We start from the raw sequence: 22164 nt of genomic DNA on the forward strand, positions 1-22164 counted from the left end.
TTTACAGCACCAAGTGATTGATAAAAGTTAAACAAACAGAGGTTAGATTTTCTGCAAGCGCCTCATACATCTATTCTTCTCCTTGCAGCATTAATGGTTCGAGCCATTATACCCTTCTCGCCTTTCATCAGTATATCAAGGCCATGAAATTACCAGTCACTGAAAATGGACTTGTATTTCTTCAACATCACAGTAGTATGCTTTTCCTTCCTGGTAAAAATTCTCTTGGAATTGCCAAAATGTACTTTGTCACAGTTGCTAATAAGGTATCTCGAGATCCAGTTGGCTACCACGTTGGATAGGCCGGGGAGGTACTCTGCTGTTATCAAAATCTGTCTGTATAGGCAGAAGTCCTTGGTCATCTCTGCATCTGGCTCCCCGATCTTGCCTGCTGGCATCTGACTCTGTCCAGAGCCGACCCAAAAATGTCTCTGCCGCTCATTGCTTCCATGTGGTTCCACCACCATAGGAGCTCTACCCTTGCTTCCATAGCTAGCAATACTTGTTGTAAAAACAGAAACCTTATTGTCAGACAAACAAATGAGCAAGCACCTGCTGGAGCATTTCTGTGCAAATTGAGCAACTTGGGCATCACATCCCATCTATTTTAAGTCGAATTCTTTCACCAGTTTGTGCATTTTATTAAATGTGTGAGCTGCGTGGTGCGGTATCAATGCAAATATGCAATTCCCTGCGATTACGCTGCTCCAATGTTCTGCGTATCTGTTCTTATACTTGCCCAACTGGCTATGTGATCACTGTGAATCAACAATACACAATCCACAAAACCATCAAACTCAGTAAAATAGATTTGGTGGCTTCGAACGACCGCTTAAATGGACACAAGCTCACCACATCCGGCACAGAGCCATGAGGACACTAGAATGTCTAATGATCCAATATGAAGCAATCCCTCTGAGCGAAGAGCATCTGGGGAGGCATTTACCTTTCAGAGGCTGGAGGAGAATTACTTTAGACACAGACCACTATAACCCCTTCAATGATAATTACTTGATTAAACCGGATCAGTTACTCTGCTGTACAGACAACACAGGAGCACTTAAGGACTTGATTTTATTCTCAATGTGTATTATTGCAGCCATGCGCGTACGAGGAGGATTTGTTTTGTTGTTGAAGAAATGTGTAAAATATACCAAACCTGCAGGGTATGTTTGTTTCTTTTGCTGAAGTTAACGGTATAAGCCAAGGTAGTCTGCAATTTGCATATGTGTATTTGGTTGATTAGTCATTTGAAATATGTTGGATGTGAATTTTGGGGTGCTAGGAGTGTTGTGCAGGGGGTCCGGCTGGTGTACAGCAGAAGGAGTAAGGTCACAACACTAGGGCACTGTACCAAAGTGTCCCCTCACTCATGCTTCTGTGAGACTTAGAACCCAGGGGCCATGTGGTGGGCGATTTTTAAAGTGTTTCTAAAACTGAAGAGTAAATGAAAAACGCTCGAGACACGTTTGTCCCTTCTAATTGCATATTCTAGGAGGCCATAATTTACTATTCCAACGCTAGTCCTAGAATATTTTGGGAAAGATTTTGATTTTGGAATCCCGGCAAGGAACTCCCCCCATTGGAGGCTTGACCGAACACTAAGGTATAGTCTGGAAGGCAATCTGGGATGCTCCTGAACTTCACAGATCTAGTGCTGGCGGATCTGCATGCAGGGAGCGCCATCCTTCAAATATTTGGTGGATCGATGAAAGGCTTTCAGGTGTACGAAGACCCTGGAGAGGATTTCCACGATCGGAAGGTGTGGACGAGGTGGCCTCAGGCACCGGCTCATCCGATTTCTTTTCTATTATCTTGCAAATATTTCAGTGTTTCATGAATTAAAAAGCCCTTTGAGGTATGTACTCAGCTACTTTGTATGTGTTTATACGATAGATGTTCTGGTTAAAACTAATGTTTTACTTAAAGAATCTGCTGGTCCGGCCCATGTCGCGACTATATCTTTCATTGGGTGAACGGCCCAGTCAGGCGCTCCAGCATCAACATCAAGGCAATGTTCTGCCGAGGGCTACAGCAATTTTATTTGTGTGTATTTCACGTTTACAATGCACGTTGTTAAATGTGGTGCCCTGAAGGAATTTTTAAAATATGAATGAATGACCAATAATTGTTTGGGAGCATTCCTCTTTTAGATACATTGTAATGTGTAAGGGGATCTTTCTCTAAATGTTTGTGGTCCGGTTTGAGGGTTAAGTCCAAGGAGGGAAAGGAATAAGAGTCTCTAGAACCAGACAAGGATTGGTCATGTGTTGAGAAGCCAGGTTGTACCTTACATGCACATTCTGCACCCAGTCGTTCACCGCCTTGATGCATGCATAGGGATGCAACTGTTCTGAATAGATGCACGAGTCATATTTTAGCAGCTCTTGGTTCAATTTGAAAATGCTCCAACGGGAATGCCCGGTGTAGACATGTCCAAAATATCAGGGCACTTGGTGAAGTTGTAAAGTGAGAAACATCAGAGTCCACCCTCCCTGCAGCTCCTGACACGTACCCATATGGGTCCCTTGCACCACCGAGTCCTTGCAGTGACAGAGGCCCTGGAGGCATCCACACAAGATGGGGCCCCACGAGGGAATCGCTCCCTCAGGTGCTAGCTGATTTTGTATTCATTTCACAGTGCGCTTCGGCAGTGCTATGCATGACAGGGAATATTCAATAACCACTAGTGCATAATAGAAGTAGCTGCAGCCCACCCGCTATTATGCACTGGGCAACACCTTCCCATCAAAATGTACCACCGTTAACTACTATCCAATCGTACGCAAGTTGCCTACATATGGGAGGTGTCATCAGAAACATTTGTGATGGTAGATTTTGACAAAGAATGACCTCTAGACGACACAAAAAACTAAAGTTAATTTGAAAAGGGAGCCTCGTTCAATCAACTCAGCAGCAATACCATAGGGCAGCCACAGAATATAGTAAAATGATGAGTGCCTGCTCTAATATGCAAGAACTGAGCTGGTCCTATGACGTCACACTCTGAAATGAGCAACTAACACTACATAGTTTTTTTCTTGCATTTGTTTAAACCCCTCATAATATTGATGGTGTTTGGTAAACGCGCCCAAACTCTATTTGCAAGGTAGTCATCTACTCCACACGGACGATGCCCAATGAAGGTGAAATGCACACTTGGTTGTTGCATACTTTGGAGTTGCCGGTCTTGGGCCGGTAAAGCGATGTATAAAATAGTGCTGTCCTATCAGACAATAGCATATGGAGCGATAATGCAAGCATTTATTTTAATGGCTGCATACCCATAGTGCCTCACCCTGTGGCTCTGACCGAGAGGTGAACTTCCAGGCATGGCTAGGAGGCAGCGCCGCAACACTACCGATTCTACGTTCTGCAAAGTCATCACTCAACTCCCACCTACTCGATCCCAGTGACGTTGGTTAACCAACTCAATTGTTAATGAATCTAATTGCAGGGCCTGCTGCATTTGGCTCTCCAGATGTTTCGGACCACAACTCCCATTGTCCATATCCAGTAGAGTTAATGGTGAGGAATCATGGGAGCTCTAGTCCAAAACATCTAGAGATCCAAAGGTTGCAGACACAGGGCCTCATTCCGAGCTGGGCGGTAAGGGGATAATGGCGCTGGTAATGGTGCCGGCGCCGTTAACCCCTTATCGCCCTATTACAAGTCAGCTTGCGGGATCTGCAAAGGGCGCCTGGTAAAACCATGTGCCCTTAGCGGGTCCCGCTAGCAGACCAGGGAGCTAACAACGGGCCCGTTGTTCGCTCCCTCCCCATTCCCATTGAGCCCTATGGGGGCTTGAATGGGAATGGGGATGGGTTCCCTGAATGGGGAAATCCCAGGTCCTCCAAGGTTGGAATGGCCCGGTATTTCCCCATTCAGGGAACCCAGACCCGGTATGCGGTTTGGGGGTAGCCATGGTGCTAACAGCACCATGGCTACCTCAAACCGCGGAATGAGGCCCACAGTCATGTTATACCGTCCTGATTTGTGTATGCTTTATCAATAAATCATTCACCCACCCACAATCATTCACCCACCCACATTTACAAACAAAGCTTTACCCAATCTCCTACCTCCCTGGGAATTGTTTCAAGTACAGGAGATTTCTTGGTTCAGATGCAATATGGGGAGATGTTTAAACAAAGGGAATGCACTCATTAGGCTGGGAAGGGGATGCTAGCAGTATCTTTGACTGTGAACTGCGCCTGCTCAGTTATGTCACAAATCCTCACTGGCCTATGTGTGTTGTCGGCAGCTCTGAGGAATTAACAGGTATTGCGCCTCTGTATTTACAAATATCAGGTATATTAGTTGAAAGGAAAGGGGCTCGCACAGGGAACCCGAATGAATGACGCTGTGGAAAAAGAGTTTGATACCCGATCCAGCAATTAGAAACTGGAGGGGTCCGGCATTAAGTGTGGTAGAAGTGACTAATACAATAAAATAGAAGACTGTGTGGTATACTTAGCGGCAGCCACAAACCATTGCGGCTCACTGAGGAGGAGTTTACTTTGCGTAGGTAAGTTAGCCTCAATATTTCTCTCTCTAAAGGTGGCCTAACTGCATGAATGCGGCGATGGGGTTAAACTATTGTCCCATTTGTTGACATGAGGAAGGCTAGGAGGTGTTTATGGAGGGTGCAAATTCCATTCTGCTACTATAAAACGTGGTCACTGTGGTGAGTGAGGCACAAAACACATGTCGGCAAAGGAAAAGCTTCAATTGTCAGTCGCTTTAAGAGAAACCTACACATACATCCGTCAGTAGACAACTTACATCAAAAGGGTCTTGGCTGTGACCAAAATAAAGGGAGGTTTTGGTAAACAGAAAGACACCTTTGAAAGCTGCTCTTATTTCCTAACCAGGGAAGGAGAGGGCTGAGCTCGACCATTGCCAAACTATCGCTCTTGCCAACGGTGGGACAGAAGTGTGTGGAGAAGCGCAAAGTACCCCCTGAACCAAGGATAGCTTATTTTCTGTGGTGAGTGCAAAGGGGAAGCAAATGTATATCGGAGAATAGTAGGGCATTTACATGATCTATTCTTTCTACTTTTGGGGGCTGGGGGAATGATACGTGGAATACTGAAATGAGGATGAAAGAGTTTGGCAAGAATGTGCCATACTTTCTGCAGTGTGCACCAAGGGGATGCAGCTACATATAGGAGAATAGTTGGGCACATATATGTCCTACCTTTGGGGATCAATGGAAACAATACATCGAATCTCCCAACGCGCCCCAGGGATCCTCATGCAAAAATGTGCCCCCAGACCCATCCCAAATCTAGCCTCCTGGAGCTGGTGGACAATCAATGGTTAAATTTCCTTTATAATACAAAACCTTTGGAAATTAAAACCCTGAGATTCTAGGTCTTGTCCATTTCAATGGCAAGGAAGAGAAAGTTAACATTCATTTGGAAGACTGAACTTTAGATATATGCCGAAGAAAGTACCACTGGGGTGGGATATATAATGTCATCTTTGTGGCAAGTCTGACCCACTTAGAACCACTTTGTTGCCCATTACTAATCTGTGTGTACTGAGCAACTGACTGGTGGGAAAAGAAAGTTGTTTTGTCAAAGCTATGCACAGCTGGTATCATGCCTGCACATCTATGAACGTCAATAGTCCAACCTGCACCCCCCACATACCCTGCTGTGACTCCCATGGCCAATAGACTGAGAAGATTAATGGGTGGGTGAAGAGGTTCCAGTGCTTGATAGACCCCTACTGCTTGGAACCAGGGAGCAACAGCCGAAAAGGATAAGGAAGGGGAAATTACGAGGCAATCCACAAATGATGGATCCTTTGGTAAAAAGGCGACTAAGGACAGTTTCCAAGCCTTTGCTGTACTTTCAGAATCTGTGGGGTACATTTACCAGCCCAGCAGAACTTCCCATACATCACCAAACTGCATTTTCAGCAGTTACAAGAAGAATAGCTGTGCTGGCTCTGCTGAGCACTTATTCCCTTGCATCAAAACTGCGTTTTTAGCAGTTACCAAAAATAATGGCTGCGCTGGCTCTGTTGAGAACATATGGGGCGAGTTGAAACAAAGAACACCCCGAGAATTGCTGCAGTTATTTTCTTCATGTACACCAAAAAGAAGAATTCAAAAGCAGCCTGGTGCTGCTGTGCTGCCAGCTTAAAACTTCCAACTGAAAAAGGAAATGTTTAGCATTTAAAAATTGCTTTGCACTGGTGCCCTTTTTCATCCTTCAACATTACAACAGTTTGGTTCCAGTAAAACACAGCCATGCCCATCTATCTTTAGAAATGAACCCCATCTAATGAGGGCCATCCCTCCCTGAAAGGTATTGTATGCCAAGCAAAATCTATGAACAGCAGAGTAATTTGTTTCAAGCAATCAGGCCGTATGACCCGTGTTTACTTTTGCAACAAATACACATGTGCCGAGGACTTCAAAAATAAAGCTTTTCTCCTTGGCTATGCGTCAATTACAAAAGAAAACTATGTCTAGCACCTTTCCCTGCCAAGAAACTGATCTGATCGAGCTGTGCAGGCTGTTCTGAAAATATGTGTTAAAGAAACTGCATCTGGTGAAATTACCGTGTAAAATAAACAAATGCAAATTCGTTTTTGCATTAGCAGTGAAATAACACTTTGAAAGTTAAAATTTGAAATCATCCCATCACACAGAAATAGTATTCTAGGTGGGGATGGGGTTTGGTTTAAATGTATAATATATTTATTTACAAAAAGACTGGCTTTTGTGAAAGAAAGAGAATATATTTTTTTAAAGTTGTTTGAGATCAGCAGAACCAGTTTGGCAAAGGGAGAACACTTCAAAGGAAGCCCCTTTCCCAATGAAAGGACCAATATCTGAGAATTTGCGACCTCGTCAGACTGAATGGCATTTCCCCTACCATGGGACAATGGACAGCCCTGAGAAACGTAAGACCTGTTGTTGCCAACAGGGCAACCACCCTGCCCTCCTAGTGGGGCACTGCTCAGAGTTTCCATGTAATCACATCAAGAATACAATTGCACTCTAACAAGGTTTCAGAAGGATTTCAAACATTCAGCATATCTTTAAACAACAAAACAATTCTTTGTCTAGCAATCAACATATATTCAATCTCAATTGAATAAAACAAATTATTTAATAACAGTTGGAAAATAAGAAAGTCAATTAAAGCTTTTGCAGGTTTACCCAGCCACTCCATATGCTGTGGAATCCCAAAACAAATCAATTAGTAAGCCACCGGCTTATTCTGACATAATTGACAAGTCCAGAAAAGTGTGAGGACAATTAGACCATTTAAATATAGGATAACAACTTTGTAACAACTTTCCCATCAGTTTCATTAATCTAAAAAAAAAGTAATGTGAAATTATGACCGTTTTAAATGTCATTTTTGCACCATTAAAATAAGACATTGTAGATTTTTCTGGCATGTGGTGGGTGCAAACGCCAATAAAATGTCATTTCTGGGGAAAGCATACATGGTACAGTTTTGAAACTTAAGGAAAATATGGCCAGTGATAATAGGTATATATGTAGATAATTGTAGAATTTTAGGTGAAATGTTTTCCATGGAAATGGTGAAAGATTGCCAGAATGACTAAACAGCATTGCACTGACTTGGGATTTGGAACAGCATATTCCTTGTAAAATATAGTCTGCCTATCCGATTTTCAGGAGGATAACAACTGTAAATATAGGGGTTTTGTGTCATAACTGATTTTGGTATAAATTCCCGATGGCATAACAATGCACCTCACAAAAACATACACACTAAAACTGAGTGACGTCCTTCAGTCCAATCTGCTTAGAGGGAGGTGGCGACAGTTACAGGCTGACCTGTCCCATTTTTAGAGGTATGTCTAGCTTAGTTCTGCCCACATAGTAAAAATCCTCTGATGTCATCCGTTCTATATAATGTGGAGACATACCGACAGACAGGTTTCATTGAAGAAAATCCAGCATTAATAAATCAACATCCAGGAGATCCAGACATTCCACATTCACCCTGCAAGATTCCAGATTCCAGTGCCAGGCCAGGGGTAGCCGATAGCATATCCAGGTAGAACCTCTTACCGAGGCTGAACCTCTTATCCAGAATTAAACCCTACAAAGATCCCAATAAATCAGGGAAAAAGGGGGGGAAGGCTGCTGAACCTTTTTGGGATTATCCAGCAACCAGACCTGCTTTGCCCAGCTGATGCACCCTGCTATCCACTGAGACTAGACCCCGGTTGCCTTGCTGTGTCCCAAGAGGAGAGCCGCCGCTGTACAGTGACTAGACCCCTGTTCTGCTGTCCAAACACCCGGCTGGCTGTCCAAACTATTCCATTCAAGTGCTTTGTTAGTATTTCCCTTCCCTAGTAACCAATAAACTGCACCCCTTGCTTTGTTACCTGGTACCATGTCCAATCCCATAGAAATCCTATAAATACCCTAGTAAATTCGTAAATTGTCAGAATCCTCTGTGTATCCTGTCCTTAGGAAAGTCTGTGTTAATCTCCATGTATTAGCGCCATTCTTTCCAAATCATTTCAGTCCGTTGTATAAGTCCTTAGTACTATTTTGAATAATTTAATTAATTCCCATATAGAGATGAACACGGTGTGGATGTAGGTTGACCTTACAAGTAACCTCCTCGCGTACTGTGTCTTTCCTTAACAATCTAGCCATTAAAAATATAGTTGCAGTAGAATAAATCCTTTTGCTAACAAAACCGAGTTGCCTGTGAAAGTGTTTCCCATTTAATACCAGATTTCCTTTCCTTTAAAGAATCCCATTGCTGCCCTATATTGAATGTGTTTGATTTGTATTCACTATTCAAAATTAATTAAATTTTTCATTATTACACTCCGGCCTGGTTCATTGTCCATTGCGACACAGGTTGTACGTTAAGGGGGGTTTGAGACAGGTTGACTGCCTTCTCAAAGCTGAATCCCAATTCATAAATTTAAAAGTGTTTTTAATGTGCACTGCATCCCCGGCCAGTACAAAGGGTCCTGGTCTGGAGTGTGACACCTCTTTAAAATCCTTAACAGAGCACACACCAGGAACGTAAACGTGCTTTCGGGAGATGGGTGCAATGTCCAACTCCCAACTGGGCAGGCAACTGGTCTCAGTAATGCTTCAGATAGAGGTTTAGCTTCCTTTGGAGAAATCTCATCTCCTAGAGTACTGAAAAGGGTTCCATGTGTTAATATCCCCGCAAAAATATTGCCATACAAAAATATCGCCATATTTTTTCTGCGATATTAAGGCATGGAACCTGCAGGGGACACCCCTGTAAACCCTGTATTTTAAAAGGAGCAGGGGGCACCCCTGCTATCCCCACTCCCAAAAAACCCTAATATTATCCCCACTAAAAATATCGCCTATTGCCATTCCCGACGACCATATACAGTGATATTTTTGGTGGGGATAATATTATCTGATACCCTGAAAAGGGAGTCCATGGGAAGAAACCCTTACTTAATGAAAGAAAGATGAGGAGTAACCTGTTGGTCTGTTTCTTTACTAGGGGTAGTGAAAAAGGCAAACATTCACCCAACCTTTATTCAGTTTGATGTGAAAGGGCATGCAAACGGTTACATATCTTTCCATAGAACTTTGTCCATCGAGGAATAGTTCCATCAAATCATTTCCATCTAAAAAATGTCCATCAAATGCATTTTTTATTTATTTTGTATGTCCCCCCCCCCAACCACCCGTTGAACCCTAAAAAACCCACCTGAAACAAAATGAACCCTTTACCCCCTATAAATATGCATTTGGTGGATATTTCGATGGAAAGAAATTAGTTGGGCTATCCCTTCATGGAAAATGTTTTTATGCAAAGACTGCATACCCACGCGAACAGTAACAACTCTGACCCTGTGGGTTGCTTTGACAATGCATCCTGAGAAGAAGAGTGCTGGCAGCCATGGTGAGAAAGAGGCAGGTACTTTCCATATCTCTGAGAATTTGGGAGGGTGCTGCTTCTGCTTTGCAGTAGTTGGCATTTCAGAAAGAGTGTCTGGCTAGCGAATGCTAAATGGAGATCATGTTTAAGTAATACAGTGAACCTGTTGCATTGCTCTGATATGTCAGAGTGCCATTAACATAGCTCAGAGTTTGCTCCTCACCAGAAAGACTGTTTTGCTGTTTGTATAACATTTGCAGTCATCTCCACATCGATGTAGTCATAGTGCAGTGTTCCGGGATCAGTCGACGAGCCTGTCTCAGCCAGCAGAATACCGATCCATCGGCCCATGCTCTCCGAAGATGAAGCCTGCAAGGGAAAGAAGAGAGATCACACCTAGGGCACAGACCTCAGGGCACGCATTCGCCTCTCAGACATGTACACACTGTGACAGATGCACCAAGAGGTCCTCCTGGATAATCTGCAGGTATACTTCACAACTCACTGCATGTGTTAGCTAAGACTTGCACCAGCGAACACCCTGTGGTATCTCACAAGGTTTACGTGCAGATAGGTTTCACAAAGGATTGTTTTAATGCCTTGTAGAAAGCCATGGTCAACTGAAGAACGTCCCGAGCACTACCAGGCATGTCTAAAGTGGACCCAAGAGTAAATGCAAATTTGTTTAGTGCAAGGCGGCTTTTGAACCTCTCAGAAGCTTCAGAGGAAACTAAGCCAACCTCATTTGCATACCAGTAAGCGAACACTGTCTTCCATTGGTGTAGAGAATTTAAAAACGTAAAGCCGATCTGCTGTTTTACAGACATACAACTAAATGTAACAAATGGGGAAAAAATGGCATCTCACTTGTAAGAGCCATGAGATTCTCATCGCAAAATGTTTTCATGGGCAGGCCAGTAATTCGGGATTTAGTAATGGTCCTTGATCGTCTCAGTCTGCACACTTCTCGCCTGCTACATCTGAAGCTAGTCCAACACGTTATTAATAAAGGAGGGCCGGTCTAAAAGCTCATTACCAGCGTATGCTGCAAATCATTCCATTGTTCTACATCATTAAGCCAGCTGCTTTCTAATGCATGTCTCCAGCAGCCCTGGTGTTTAGAGTATGGCACCTTCACAAGGATATTTAGAGGCACTGGTTGAGCCGGTGGAATTCCCTTGCTAAGGCTATGCAAGACACCTCCGATCAATTTGCAGAAATGCTTCACGCTCAAACTAGAGGCATTCAAAGGCCCAAAAGAGTAAGGAACAGGCACCACAGGCACCACCAGCCCCTTAACAGTACTCCAGGCGCCTGCTAGTGACGCAAGAACAGTCTGTGCCTCTATAAATGTGATTCCACTGTCCGCAGTCGCAATTATTTCAGCACAGTGTGCTGTGCGAGGGCCCTCAAGCTCTCAATGCACTGGACGCCCATGAAGGAAACTCCCATGAGGGTGGACACATGGGTTATTCACAGAGCCGCTATGTCCATTAGAGAAGCCTGCAATAAACAATCAGGCAGTTTTTTAAAGATGGGAACGTGCACACAATGTTTCATTTACTATGCAGCCTACACCCCATACCTATGCACTGTTTCTATTCAAGAAAGAAAACGCAACTTTGTGTCCGGTATCCGGTCATTGCATCAACAACCAAAGCATCGACAGCCATAAAATCTAAAAAAATCATCTAATGCATTTTTTTTTTAGATGGTAAAGGGTATAGTTTAATAAAAATGGGTTTTAAAGGTTAAAAGAATGGGGTTTGGGGGGACCCCCCAATAGGGGAACCCCCATTAAAAAAAAATGAAAAAAAATGCATTAGATGTTTTTTTTTTAGATGGTATGGCATATGCTTTGGCTGTCGATGGAATGACTATAAACCAACCTCCCTCACCCAGGGAATCGTTCCCAATGACCACACTCACCCCCCTCAGTTCCACTCGAACCCACTTTCAGCAAAGTAATGTATATTCCCCACTAACTGTCAATGTGACTGACTGCCTGCTGCCCCACTAGTATGTTGGTAAAAAACTATGTCGTCAATATGTCGAACTCTTTCAACATACAATGTATATTGACTGATGCACAGCGCTCCATTTCTTCCGAAAGTTAGCCATGTGCTATTGCCCAAAATATGTTTTTTAAAACCACTGCCAAGGCTCGCAGACTGCACTGTGTCAGGGTTGACAGTGTTGCTGGTATTCTCTGGTTGCGCGGTGCAAGGGGATTTCATGCCAGTATATTGCAAGATGGCTCCTACAATATACCGGCTAGAAGCCGTCACAACCACGGATGTGGTCACAAGTGCAGGCCAAGTCATTCTCTAGATTTGACTCTGGAGTGAAGTGGCACGAGTTTGCATAGGATAGGCGGGGTTTACTGTTGCTAGAACTAAACTGTCATTCATATGTCTTCAAATTACCATGGAAGGTTTCAATGAAGACCTATTGCTCCGGTATGTATGACTTCATGCAGGTTAGGAATTTTTATTTTGCACTTGTTCCATTGCCTTCAATGAAGTCCCCCAGTATATCTGCTAATGATCTGGGTCTTGAATGCTTTTTTTGTGTGTGGGCGGAAAAGGAGGCGGGCTCTGCTCTGCTTGCCTGCACAATTCGCTTGGTTTGGTGTGCACTGGTGCAGGGAGAGTGGCTCCCATTTTCTTCCCACCTTCATTTGTGCATTGCAGTGCAAGCCACCTCAAAAGAAGTGTTGCAAGAACTGTGATCCCCCCCCTTAACTTTTATGTAAGTAACATTTTTGTTACTTTTGTAATGTGTTATGAACAGACTGTTGTTAGTAAACTGATTTTCACTCTTTCTGGAACACTTACTTTATTGTGAAACTAGTGTATAGGCCCGTGTACACGGGCCAAATTGCAGGTTTTCATTAACACAGTAGGACCACTATATATCCTAAGCCCACAGCTCCCTCTAGCGGTGACAATCAAACAGGTCTCGAAGCCCAAGGACGTCCCGTGGTTATACATGTTGCAGCTGCAGATCGCTGGAAGCAGCGTTCTCAAAGCGTATAGAGAATGCAGAAGAAAAGGAACAGAGGTCATGAGTGCAGTACCCCCCCATATATACCGGCCCCGACATCACGTCCGATGTGGGATGAGCAATGGTGTGGAGCCACGCAGCACCCCTGGTGGTGAAAATGTTTCTCAAAGCAGCTGGAGGTAGAAGATCACAGATGAGGAATAAGTGGGAGGGAGGAATCTATTAGAAGTATGTAATGTATATATACATTTTAATAGTGACTTTACTTCCCAGTAGTGTGTTGATTTTGTACTTACTGTATGGGGGTCTGTTCCTTAACAGACTTTCATCTTGTTAACATTGCTCCACACAAAGCCTGGGGCCTCCTGGGACCAAGCCTAACTGCTCAGCTGCGTTATCCTTGAGACTCAAATGTAAACTGGTTGCACCTTTAAATTGGCTTCTCAGAACCCCTCAGCTGAGCACGTTCTGAAAAGCTCTCCTAACTCCCAGACAGTGAGCTGGAATAGTTTTCATTGGAACTGGAGCTATATTCAGTTTCTCAGGAGCATCTGGTATCTTTAGGTTTTCTGAAGGTTACAGGCCCTAATCCCTCCCTCTTGTCGCCTTGCACTTGCACTCTTTTCTTGAAATTCTCAGAATCTTCTCTGAGCATTTGTCGGTGCTGGGGCTGTTCAGGAGAAAGTATTAACAGGGCTCAACTTGTCCTCTTTGTAGCAGGAGGAACTTCTGTCTATCTGCCATGGTTCAGAAAGTAATTTTGGTTACTGCCGATTATATGATGTACACTTATTTGCCTCGTTTGTTGGGCTCTTGGAATGAGTATTTTCACGCCATGTGGGCAGTGGGCTAAGCTTACTAGGCTTAAGAAAGTGCCACACATTGCAATATTCCTGAGCTTGCATGGCAGAACATACCAAGTATACGAATGGATGGGGAAGAAAGGGCAGTCTGGAAGCAGTCGGTGCGGAATGAGGACTAATGATAGGCTACTGAAGCAGCCTTATCATACCAGTATGGCAGCAGGCCGACATTGGGAGAACAGCATCAGCGGGCGGTTCCGTGCTCTGGGAGCTTAACACCATGCTCTCAGGCAATCCCCCAAATATGCAGAGCCACGCTTGCTGAAAATGATGGGACTCTGCCGAATTCGGAGCTGTACCCTACCCAACTCTTTTCGTTTCACCCTGCTCTGGCCGCCAACCTGGCCAGCCTCAGGCTTCACCTTCCCCGCCCTGTCAAGCATACTTGTTTCAAGTAACATCCCAGTCAAATGAGTTGCAGCGGGTCACTGCCGTACCTTGGCCAGGGGTTCCTCCCTGTACTGACTTCTCCCATTGGCATCAGCAGCATCAAGGATCATGCATGAGCCCGGGCTCCCCAGCGCTTACCCCCCTCTGCCTCTCTCTTGCTGCACTTGCACATTCTGAATGCTCACAGTAGGTCCGTCCTTTTTTCTCCCACTGCTCTTAAATATTGTGTTTTGCAACGTGTTTTTACTCCCTCGTTCCCTACCGTCACCCTGTGGGTGCTTTGAAACAGTATTTTACTTGCTGTATAAGCGTCTACCAAGCAAACAAATAAATAAATACAGTGAAGATATACTGGGCACACAACGCCACACTCCAGCTGGAGCCTGCCAAAGGCAGCAAGCCGTACCCTGACTGCAAATGAACACTGCTGTGGGTAACAGTAGCGCATACAGGCGCTTCCGCCAATACTCTCCTCTGACCTCCATAATAGGTCAACAAATGAGTATTTATTGCACAGGATGTATCACACTGCATGTTTGCACATGGTCCCTCTCTTTGAAGAGTGTTCATTTACAGTTAGTTTGGGTACTAGGGTGCAAAGACTGTTGGATGGGGGGCCCATCCTTCACAAATGGCAGAGGCATCAATCTAGAAAGATTTTAATTATGTGGGAAGAGTATAAAGGCACGATGGTAGAAACAAAACACAATGCGACTCACTTGCTGACCAAAGACTCAGTACTCCGTTTGAGCGCAAACATAGCTCAAATATCCTACTAGCGGAGTCCTGCATTTCAAGTGGGGCTGGGCGGCAACCAGGGATATGCTTGATTGGCCAACGGCATGCCGTTTATTAAAAGGAATAACCTACACTCTAAAATAGAAGGTCATGACTTGCAAACTTACAATTCTGTGGTCTCGGATCATCGAGTTGGCTAAGGAATTCCGTGTACGGTTTTTGGGAAATGGGTCTGGTACAGTGTTGCCTGCAGTCTTATGTGAATCGATATATAACAGGTGAGTATATGAGGCCTTACAGAACAGAGAGCCTTGAAAGAGGCGGCAAGACAGTAAGAACTGTAGAAAATGCAAGATGGGGAACATTTCCATTTGGGAAGGAAGCAACAGAGGCACCACCATGGTGTGGCCAAGGGGGGCCACGGCCACCTTTATAAAAATGCCTCCTCCGCCCGGCACACCTGCCTCTAAGACTCAATGAATGCAACTTCCCCCGTGCCGGCCTGTCCTCATCGGGCCACCCCTATGAAAAATGTCTGGGGTGGCACGGAAGCAAGTGGAGCAGATACAGGAAGGTAATTAAAAGGTAATTAAAGCTGAACAAGGGAACAATCTGTAGATTAAATGGAGGATGGAGAGCTGTTAGGAAGAGGAGGCTGCGTACTTGAAAAGAGCATTCTAGTGTGTTCATGTAATTTATCGTATGTGGACCTCAGACTTCAGTGCTTCCTTGTTCTAAACCACTCTTAAGCTCCCACTGAAGTCAGGTTCTACAGTTAGGGGGTCTTAAAAGGCGGCTTTCTATAATGGCCCTGCAAAAAGAAAAGTTGACCCCATTACAAGGTGGGAGAAGGGTGCTGCAAAATGCAACTCTTGTACCATACCATTTAAACAACTAGAAACACTGCTTGTAATCGGTTGTACAGCAAAGCTAGAAAGCAATGCATTTGTAACATTTTCCGAAAAAAGCAGCCTTTGCTTGATCGACTGGAATGGTCATTAGCAGCCCACAAGCAGACGACGGCCACCACAGGGTCCAGGACGAGTTCCATTAGGGAATGATATAATCAGCCACAGACAAGCAGGCCGAACCAGGAGCAGCACAAGCCAGAAGATGGACTACATGAAGCTGCAGCCATTTCAATGTTAAACTGGACCCCAGAAAAGTGGACGTTTAACTAGATTCCAAGAACCAGGGAAGTCTGTTCGTTCAGGAACTACAAGAAACAAAAGAATTGAGAAATGTACCCTCATTTTGTAAACTAATGGAATGTACCTGTATTGTACTAAACAAAGATTGAGAATGTATTTTATGAATTATAGATTAAAGATTGACAATGTATTTTATGAATTATATATGGCACGCCAAACAATGTATTAAGTGCCTTGACAAAGCCCCAGAGAGAGCGAAATACAAGAACGTGCCTCCTAGAAATGTTGGCACAAGTTCACTAAAGAATGATACTATGTGAAGATGTTTCTCTTTTTATGATGAATGTGAAACAATTGAATTAAAACATAACAATTTGTAATCACCAATACGTGTGTACCTAATAATCATTACAGAACTGAAACGTGTGAGGATTGTTTACATAAACGCACAAAGGCTTACATAGAAAATCCATTTTTTCTATTTAACCTAACAGACCGATGGGTGAATGTCGGTCTCTATGCAGCCATCCAGCCAATGACCTCGAACTAACTTGGATTAGTCAGGAATTAAATGAATACAAAAACAAAGCATTATAAACAGATCAATAGGGGGTAGAGCGCACAGACTGATAATATTCACCAAAACCGGAAACGTATACATTAATAAAGAGTAGCTACCTCCTTCTGGACTGGCAGATTCCCATATATTTCACAATGGGCAATCCCGAGTGAATGCTCAAGAATACAGGTTTTCCAAACTATCCCTGCCACATGCATTGCCTCCTCTACTAAGAGGCTTGTATGTATAGAAAGTACTCGGGCACCTCCAGCACTGCCACCTCCTGGCCATTCCGTAGCAGGCGAAAGGTCAAAGGATGTTTGGAGTCCAGGCCTGGAATGACTTCGCACCCTCGGAGGGGAATGGAAACAATTTGTGTCTTCAGATCAGTCCTGTCCTTGTGCAAGATGAGCTTATGGTCTTTCACTCTGCACCAGCGCTCACGCCAGCGGTTGTTGGACAGCACGTTCAGATATCCTGCAATAAAACAAAATGAAGCACGAATCACGCCACATGTTAGATTACAAAAGTGTGCAGAGAAACACCTGTATGAGAGAGCTTGTTAACATGGAAGTACAGTCAGGAAACTGGCACATTGGCAAGACAAAAGGCAAGGGCTGTGGAAAATGCAAACACAAACTTCTCCATGCAATCCCCCAAAGGAGACAGTTGTATTCAGCGCATTGACTGGGTTGAGAGATACGCTCAAGGGCCACATTACAGAAACCTTGCACTGGTGCAAGTGCAATGTAGAACTAGGCCAACGTGCCCTAGTGCTAATGCCATTGTGTGTAGGAACAAGGCTAAACTTTGCCATGGAGTAAATAAATGTGTTTTTTTTCACTGGGTCAATGTTTTCTCTTGTGCTTATACCATGCCAAATTACACTTGCCCAGGTGCAAAGGTTTTCTAATGCGGCGTCAATGTTTTTTTGCACTAGGATAATCTTTGCCCCAAGTCTAATAACTGTGCAAATTTGCAATTGAGTTCCAGTAATCTGGAAACAGGTATGTTCTTGTGTGCAACTAATTTCACACACTGATCAAACACTGTTTTGTGAACGGTATTAACGCAAAATAGAGAAAATCAAACGCTGAATGCGCTCTCCTAGTTCGGCATTATGGGCTTCGGGGGTAGCAGGGGTGTCCCCTGTATCCATTAAAGTGAAAGCGGGGGACAAATTAACAGATTCCCAAAGGCTTGAGTTTCAAAATGCGCCCAAGTTGGCTTTGCAATTTTGAAACTCGAGCTTTTCACAATGCAGTTTTTTTAACGTAGATCCTTTGTGTCCATGCATTCCTTTGAATGGAAAGCAAACCAAAGTACAGGACGCACATGATTAGTAACTTGAGAGATATTGGAGGGGAGGGAAACACTAAGAACCACAGAGTAGTTGTCTCAAAGTAGGGCATCAATTTAGCACAGCTGCTGCAGGCGCAAGGGCAACTTCAGTTTATGGCTTAGGCAATTGTCTGTAGAGTCTTGTGACGAAAGGACTACTACCCTGCAGCAGTACAGGGATAGGTAGTGGCTAAAGAGCCTATTCAGCCCCACACTACTAGTAAACCCGTAGTAATCCCAATCAAAGGAGGTATACCTTCCTTGCCCCTCTTAGTAACATGGGCCGAGGGAAGGAAGAAGTTACTTACCTGTAACTGTTGTTCTCCAGCATGCGTCTGGCATGGATTCACATGCTCATGAATATTCCCCTCAGGCTAGCAATCCTCGGTAAAAAGAAAGCAGTCTTGCTTTAAAGCTTGAAAAGACTGCCTTTCTCCGTTTAACCAATCACTGATGTCTGGGTCATACTGCACCCATCCAATGACAACTTTGGCCCCAAGCCCCACCCCCAGTGGTCATCTTCAGATGACAGTATGAACCAAGACACGAGCCACAGCAGGGAAGGAGGAAGGGATTTCATGTGAATCCATGCCAGACGCATGCTGGAGAACAACAGTTACAGGTAAGTAACTTGTTCCTTCTCCTGCATGGGGTCTGGCATGGATTCACATGCTCATGAATACGAATACACAGCAGTATATAACACAACCACGTGAGGTGGAAAGGCTCAAGAGAAGTGCAACCACTTACCCCTGAAAAGACCCACCTCAAAAAAACAGGTTGCATAGCGCTGCCTGGCCGACCCCTGACTCCTTCCTGGAATCGCTGTTGACGCAGTAGAATTTCGTGAAGGTGTGCGCAGACCTCCCCATAGCAGCCCTGCAAATGTCCAGCAGGGGAGCACAAGAGAGAAATACTTTTGTGCTGCAGTGGCTCTGGTGGAATGGGCTCTCAGCCAGCCTGGAAGAGGTCTGTTGGCCAGACGATGACAGTGCGTGATGCAGCCAGAGAGCCACCTGGATAGGGAAGCCTGCGAAAGGGCTGTTGAGATGTTTTCCAAAAATCCTTTGTGAGTGCCACAAAAAAGTTCAAGGCACGAGCAACGTTCAGCGCATGCAGCAACCTTTCAGCGGGCGAAGGAGGATTTGGAAAGAAGACTGGAAGCACCAAGGGTTCGATGAGATGGAACCTTCAACATATATGTGGGGTGGGTCTGAAGCACCACCCTCGCAGCATGGAAGGACAAGTATGGTTGCTTGCAGGAAAGAGCCCGAATCTCCCTAACTCGCCTGGCTGAGGTGATGAACTAGGAAAGCCGTATTCCATTAGAGAAACTTCAGAGAGACCTGATGTAATGGTTCGAATGGAAGTCCCTTGAGTTCAGTAAGACTGACATCGCGTTCCTAAGACAGGGCAGGCGGCGTCACTGGCGGAAAAGTCCTGGAGAGGCCTTTCAGAAACTCCTTGAAGAGCCTGTGTGACCACAGCAATGGCCTACCAGGTAGCTGCGTGTACCAGGAAATGGCTGCCAGATGCAACCTGATGGAGGCGCGGGCCAATCCAGCCTTGGCTAAAAACAACTGTTACAACAGGAGCTGTGATGAGCAGAGGTGTAATCTTTTGCGCCCTGCACCACACAGTGAGTTGTGGTGCAGTATCGTTCCATCTACGCTGGGGAGGAGGTTAAGTAGAGGAGGTCGTCGGGAAGAGGAGGAGGTCGGGAAGAGGAGGCAGTCGGGTATCAGATCAGATCTGGCAAGGCCACGCCGGAGCGATGAGTATCATCTTGACGCGAAAGGGTTTGAGTGTGTTGATCACACATAGTTGCAGCGGGATTCGAGGGAATGCATACAGGAAGAGTCCCTCCCATGTGAACAAGAAAGCATCTCACAGGCTCCCCAGCTGGGGAAACCTGTTGGCGAATGCCTGGGACTTCGAGTTTGGTGCGGTCGCAAAAAGGCCAATCCGGGGTTGGCCTCACATACTGAAGAGACGTGGCGTCTGCCCTTGCTGGGGCTCCCATTCATAGCAGGACTGGAGTCTGCTATGGTGTTTTTGATGCCTGCCAGATGTAATCGGATGAGAAACATATCCTGAAGAATGACCCATTACCAAAGGGCCTGAGCCTCCAGGGAAAGGGCTGGGGATCTGGTTCTGCCCTGCTTCCGGATGTAAAACATAGTGGTGTCATTGTCCATAAAGATCCTCACCACCCACCCTCGCACAAGAGGTAGGAAAGACTTGAGGGCCCAAAACACGGCCCACAGCTCCAGATCATTGATGTGCAGAGTATGCTCCTCTGGAAGCCAGAGGCCCCTGGCATTGGACTGTCCGGTGTGAGCCCCCACCCCATCCATCCAGAGAGGCATCTGTGGTGCCCGTAGCCTGGAACGGGGGAACATGAAATTGGGGTTCCTGCATAAGGTCCCTGCATACTCCCCACCACTGAAAGGCTTGTCTGAAGTCTTGGTGGAGGGCTATTCTGTCTGTCCACTTGTCCGTCTTCTAGAGCCATGTGGCGTCCAGAAACTTCTGCAGAGGTCTCATCAGTAGCCTGCAAAACGGAATCAGGTGAATGCAGGACGACATCATGTCCAGAATTGTCTTGATGGAACGAACCGCCTGAGCCGTAGCTAGGCAATGTACCTTCCACAACATCGCTGCCACCCTCTACTCCAGAGGTCTTCAAACTGTGGGGTGCGCCCCACATGGGGGCGTGGCCGCATCCCAGGGGGGCGCCACAGCCCAGCATGAAATGTAAAAAATAAAAATAAAAATTGAGGAAATGGAAGGGGCAGCTCACATGGTCAGACTGAGCCATAAAACGGTTTTAGGCACCAATGAAAAAATGGCCAGCAGTTGCAAATGGATATTCAGTGTTTAGGCTGTTTGAATAGTACCCAAGGGGTTGTTTTTTGTTTAAATGTAAACAAATGGTGATATTTAAAGAATATTTATTCAGCAACAATGGTCAAAACTACTAGCTGCATAGTGAAGTAACTCCTCAAACTGGCCCACATTGGCCAAAGAAAGTGGCCCATTTTTACTGGCCTACACTAGCATTTTGCATTTTTGGTACACTCATTGCCCTATTGCCCTATAGGCCAGTCTAAGCCCACTGGCTCATCCATAATGGGTGAGGGGGTGTCCACCTACTGGCCACCTCACCCATTATGGAGCAGCCCAGTGAAACACTGAGCACTCCCTCAGCTGCTTTTTCCAGCTGAGGGAGTGCTCCTGGGCTGGCTGAACTGTCAAAGGGAAACTCTGTTTATTGACAGTTTATTTCCCCTGTGGGATGTATTTACCCATGCATCCGAGCCATACCTCAAAACTGTGCAGTACTGACATGGAAAACTCATGATGGCCAGAGCTTCCCAGAAAATGCACAGGGAAATGCATGAAGAATAGGCTGCCACTCATTTTTGCCGATGTTATGGGCACAGAAGGACACTGCCTAAAACCACCATTGGACTACCCACACAGTAGTCTGAAACCATTGGGAATGGCAATGCTGATTGCCAAATGCAACCTAGAATTGTTGGGAATTCATTTTCTTAAATCCCAAAAATGGGTGCAGTACCAGTACTCACCACTATCCAAAAGCCGGCAGTTTAAAACCACCCTGTGTTTCTCTGAAGGCAAGCCAAAGTGCCTATTTCAAACATTGCAATATGTGCAAAATATTCACTGAACACCAGCAGACATTTGGTAGAATGGAGTTTTGTGTGCCTACAAAATCTGGGAAATGAAGAGCCCAGAAAAATGCTTATAACAAGACTGGCTGCGCTGTGGATTTCAGCAGTTTAAGTTGCATTGGACTGAAAGACACTACAAATCTAAATGTTTAAATTGACTGAGTGACCTACTTTTGAGTGTCACATAGGTTGCAATTGTTTAAATGTCATAGTTTTGCACTTAGAATCAGCATTCTAGCTGCATGTGTAAAATTGCAAGTTAATTTAAAAAGCAACAAATAACATGACAGTAGCTGAAAGTCTGGCTTAAGGAACTTGATTCTGCCTGGCAACTACCCCCATCAGCAGTGAAACTTGAGTCACCACTGTGTTCCCAGGCCAACCTTCCTTTTGCTGCCCACACTAAGGATATGCCATCTATCTGATAATTGAATTACCTGTGCTCTGCAAGAGAGTGAACAAAGCCCTCTTCACTCAGGCAAAGGTTTTTATTACCGCAGTCGTAAAATGTAGCTTCCTCTTGGCAGG

General features: G+C 45.0%; 1 protein-coding gene across 4 annotated transcripts in view; it reads right to left on the reverse strand.

Moving 5' to 3' along the window:
* Positions 1 to 22164, reverse strand: part of AFAP1 (actin filament associated protein 1) — a 551057-nt gene that overhangs the window by 69333 nt on the left and 459560 nt on the right. For all 4 annotated transcript variants that reach the window (XM_069632010.1, XM_069632009.1, XM_069632011.1 and 1 more), the window contains exons 10-11: positions 16863 to 17074; positions 10114 to 10259 (exon numbers count right to left, since the gene is read on the reverse strand). In XM_069632010.1, the coding sequence (XP_069488111.1) occupies positions 10114 to 10259; positions 16863 to 17074 (358 nt within the window). The remainder of the gene's footprint in view (positions 1 to 10113; positions 10260 to 16862; positions 17075 to 22164) is intronic.

Source organism: Ambystoma mexicanum, chromosome 6q (genome assembly GCF_040938575.1).
Source record: "Ambystoma mexicanum isolate Mex_15411 chromosome 6q, UKY_AmexF1_1, whole genome shotgun sequence".
Lineage (NCBI taxonomy): Eukaryota > Metazoa > Chordata > Amphibia > Caudata > Ambystomatidae > Ambystoma > Ambystoma mexicanum.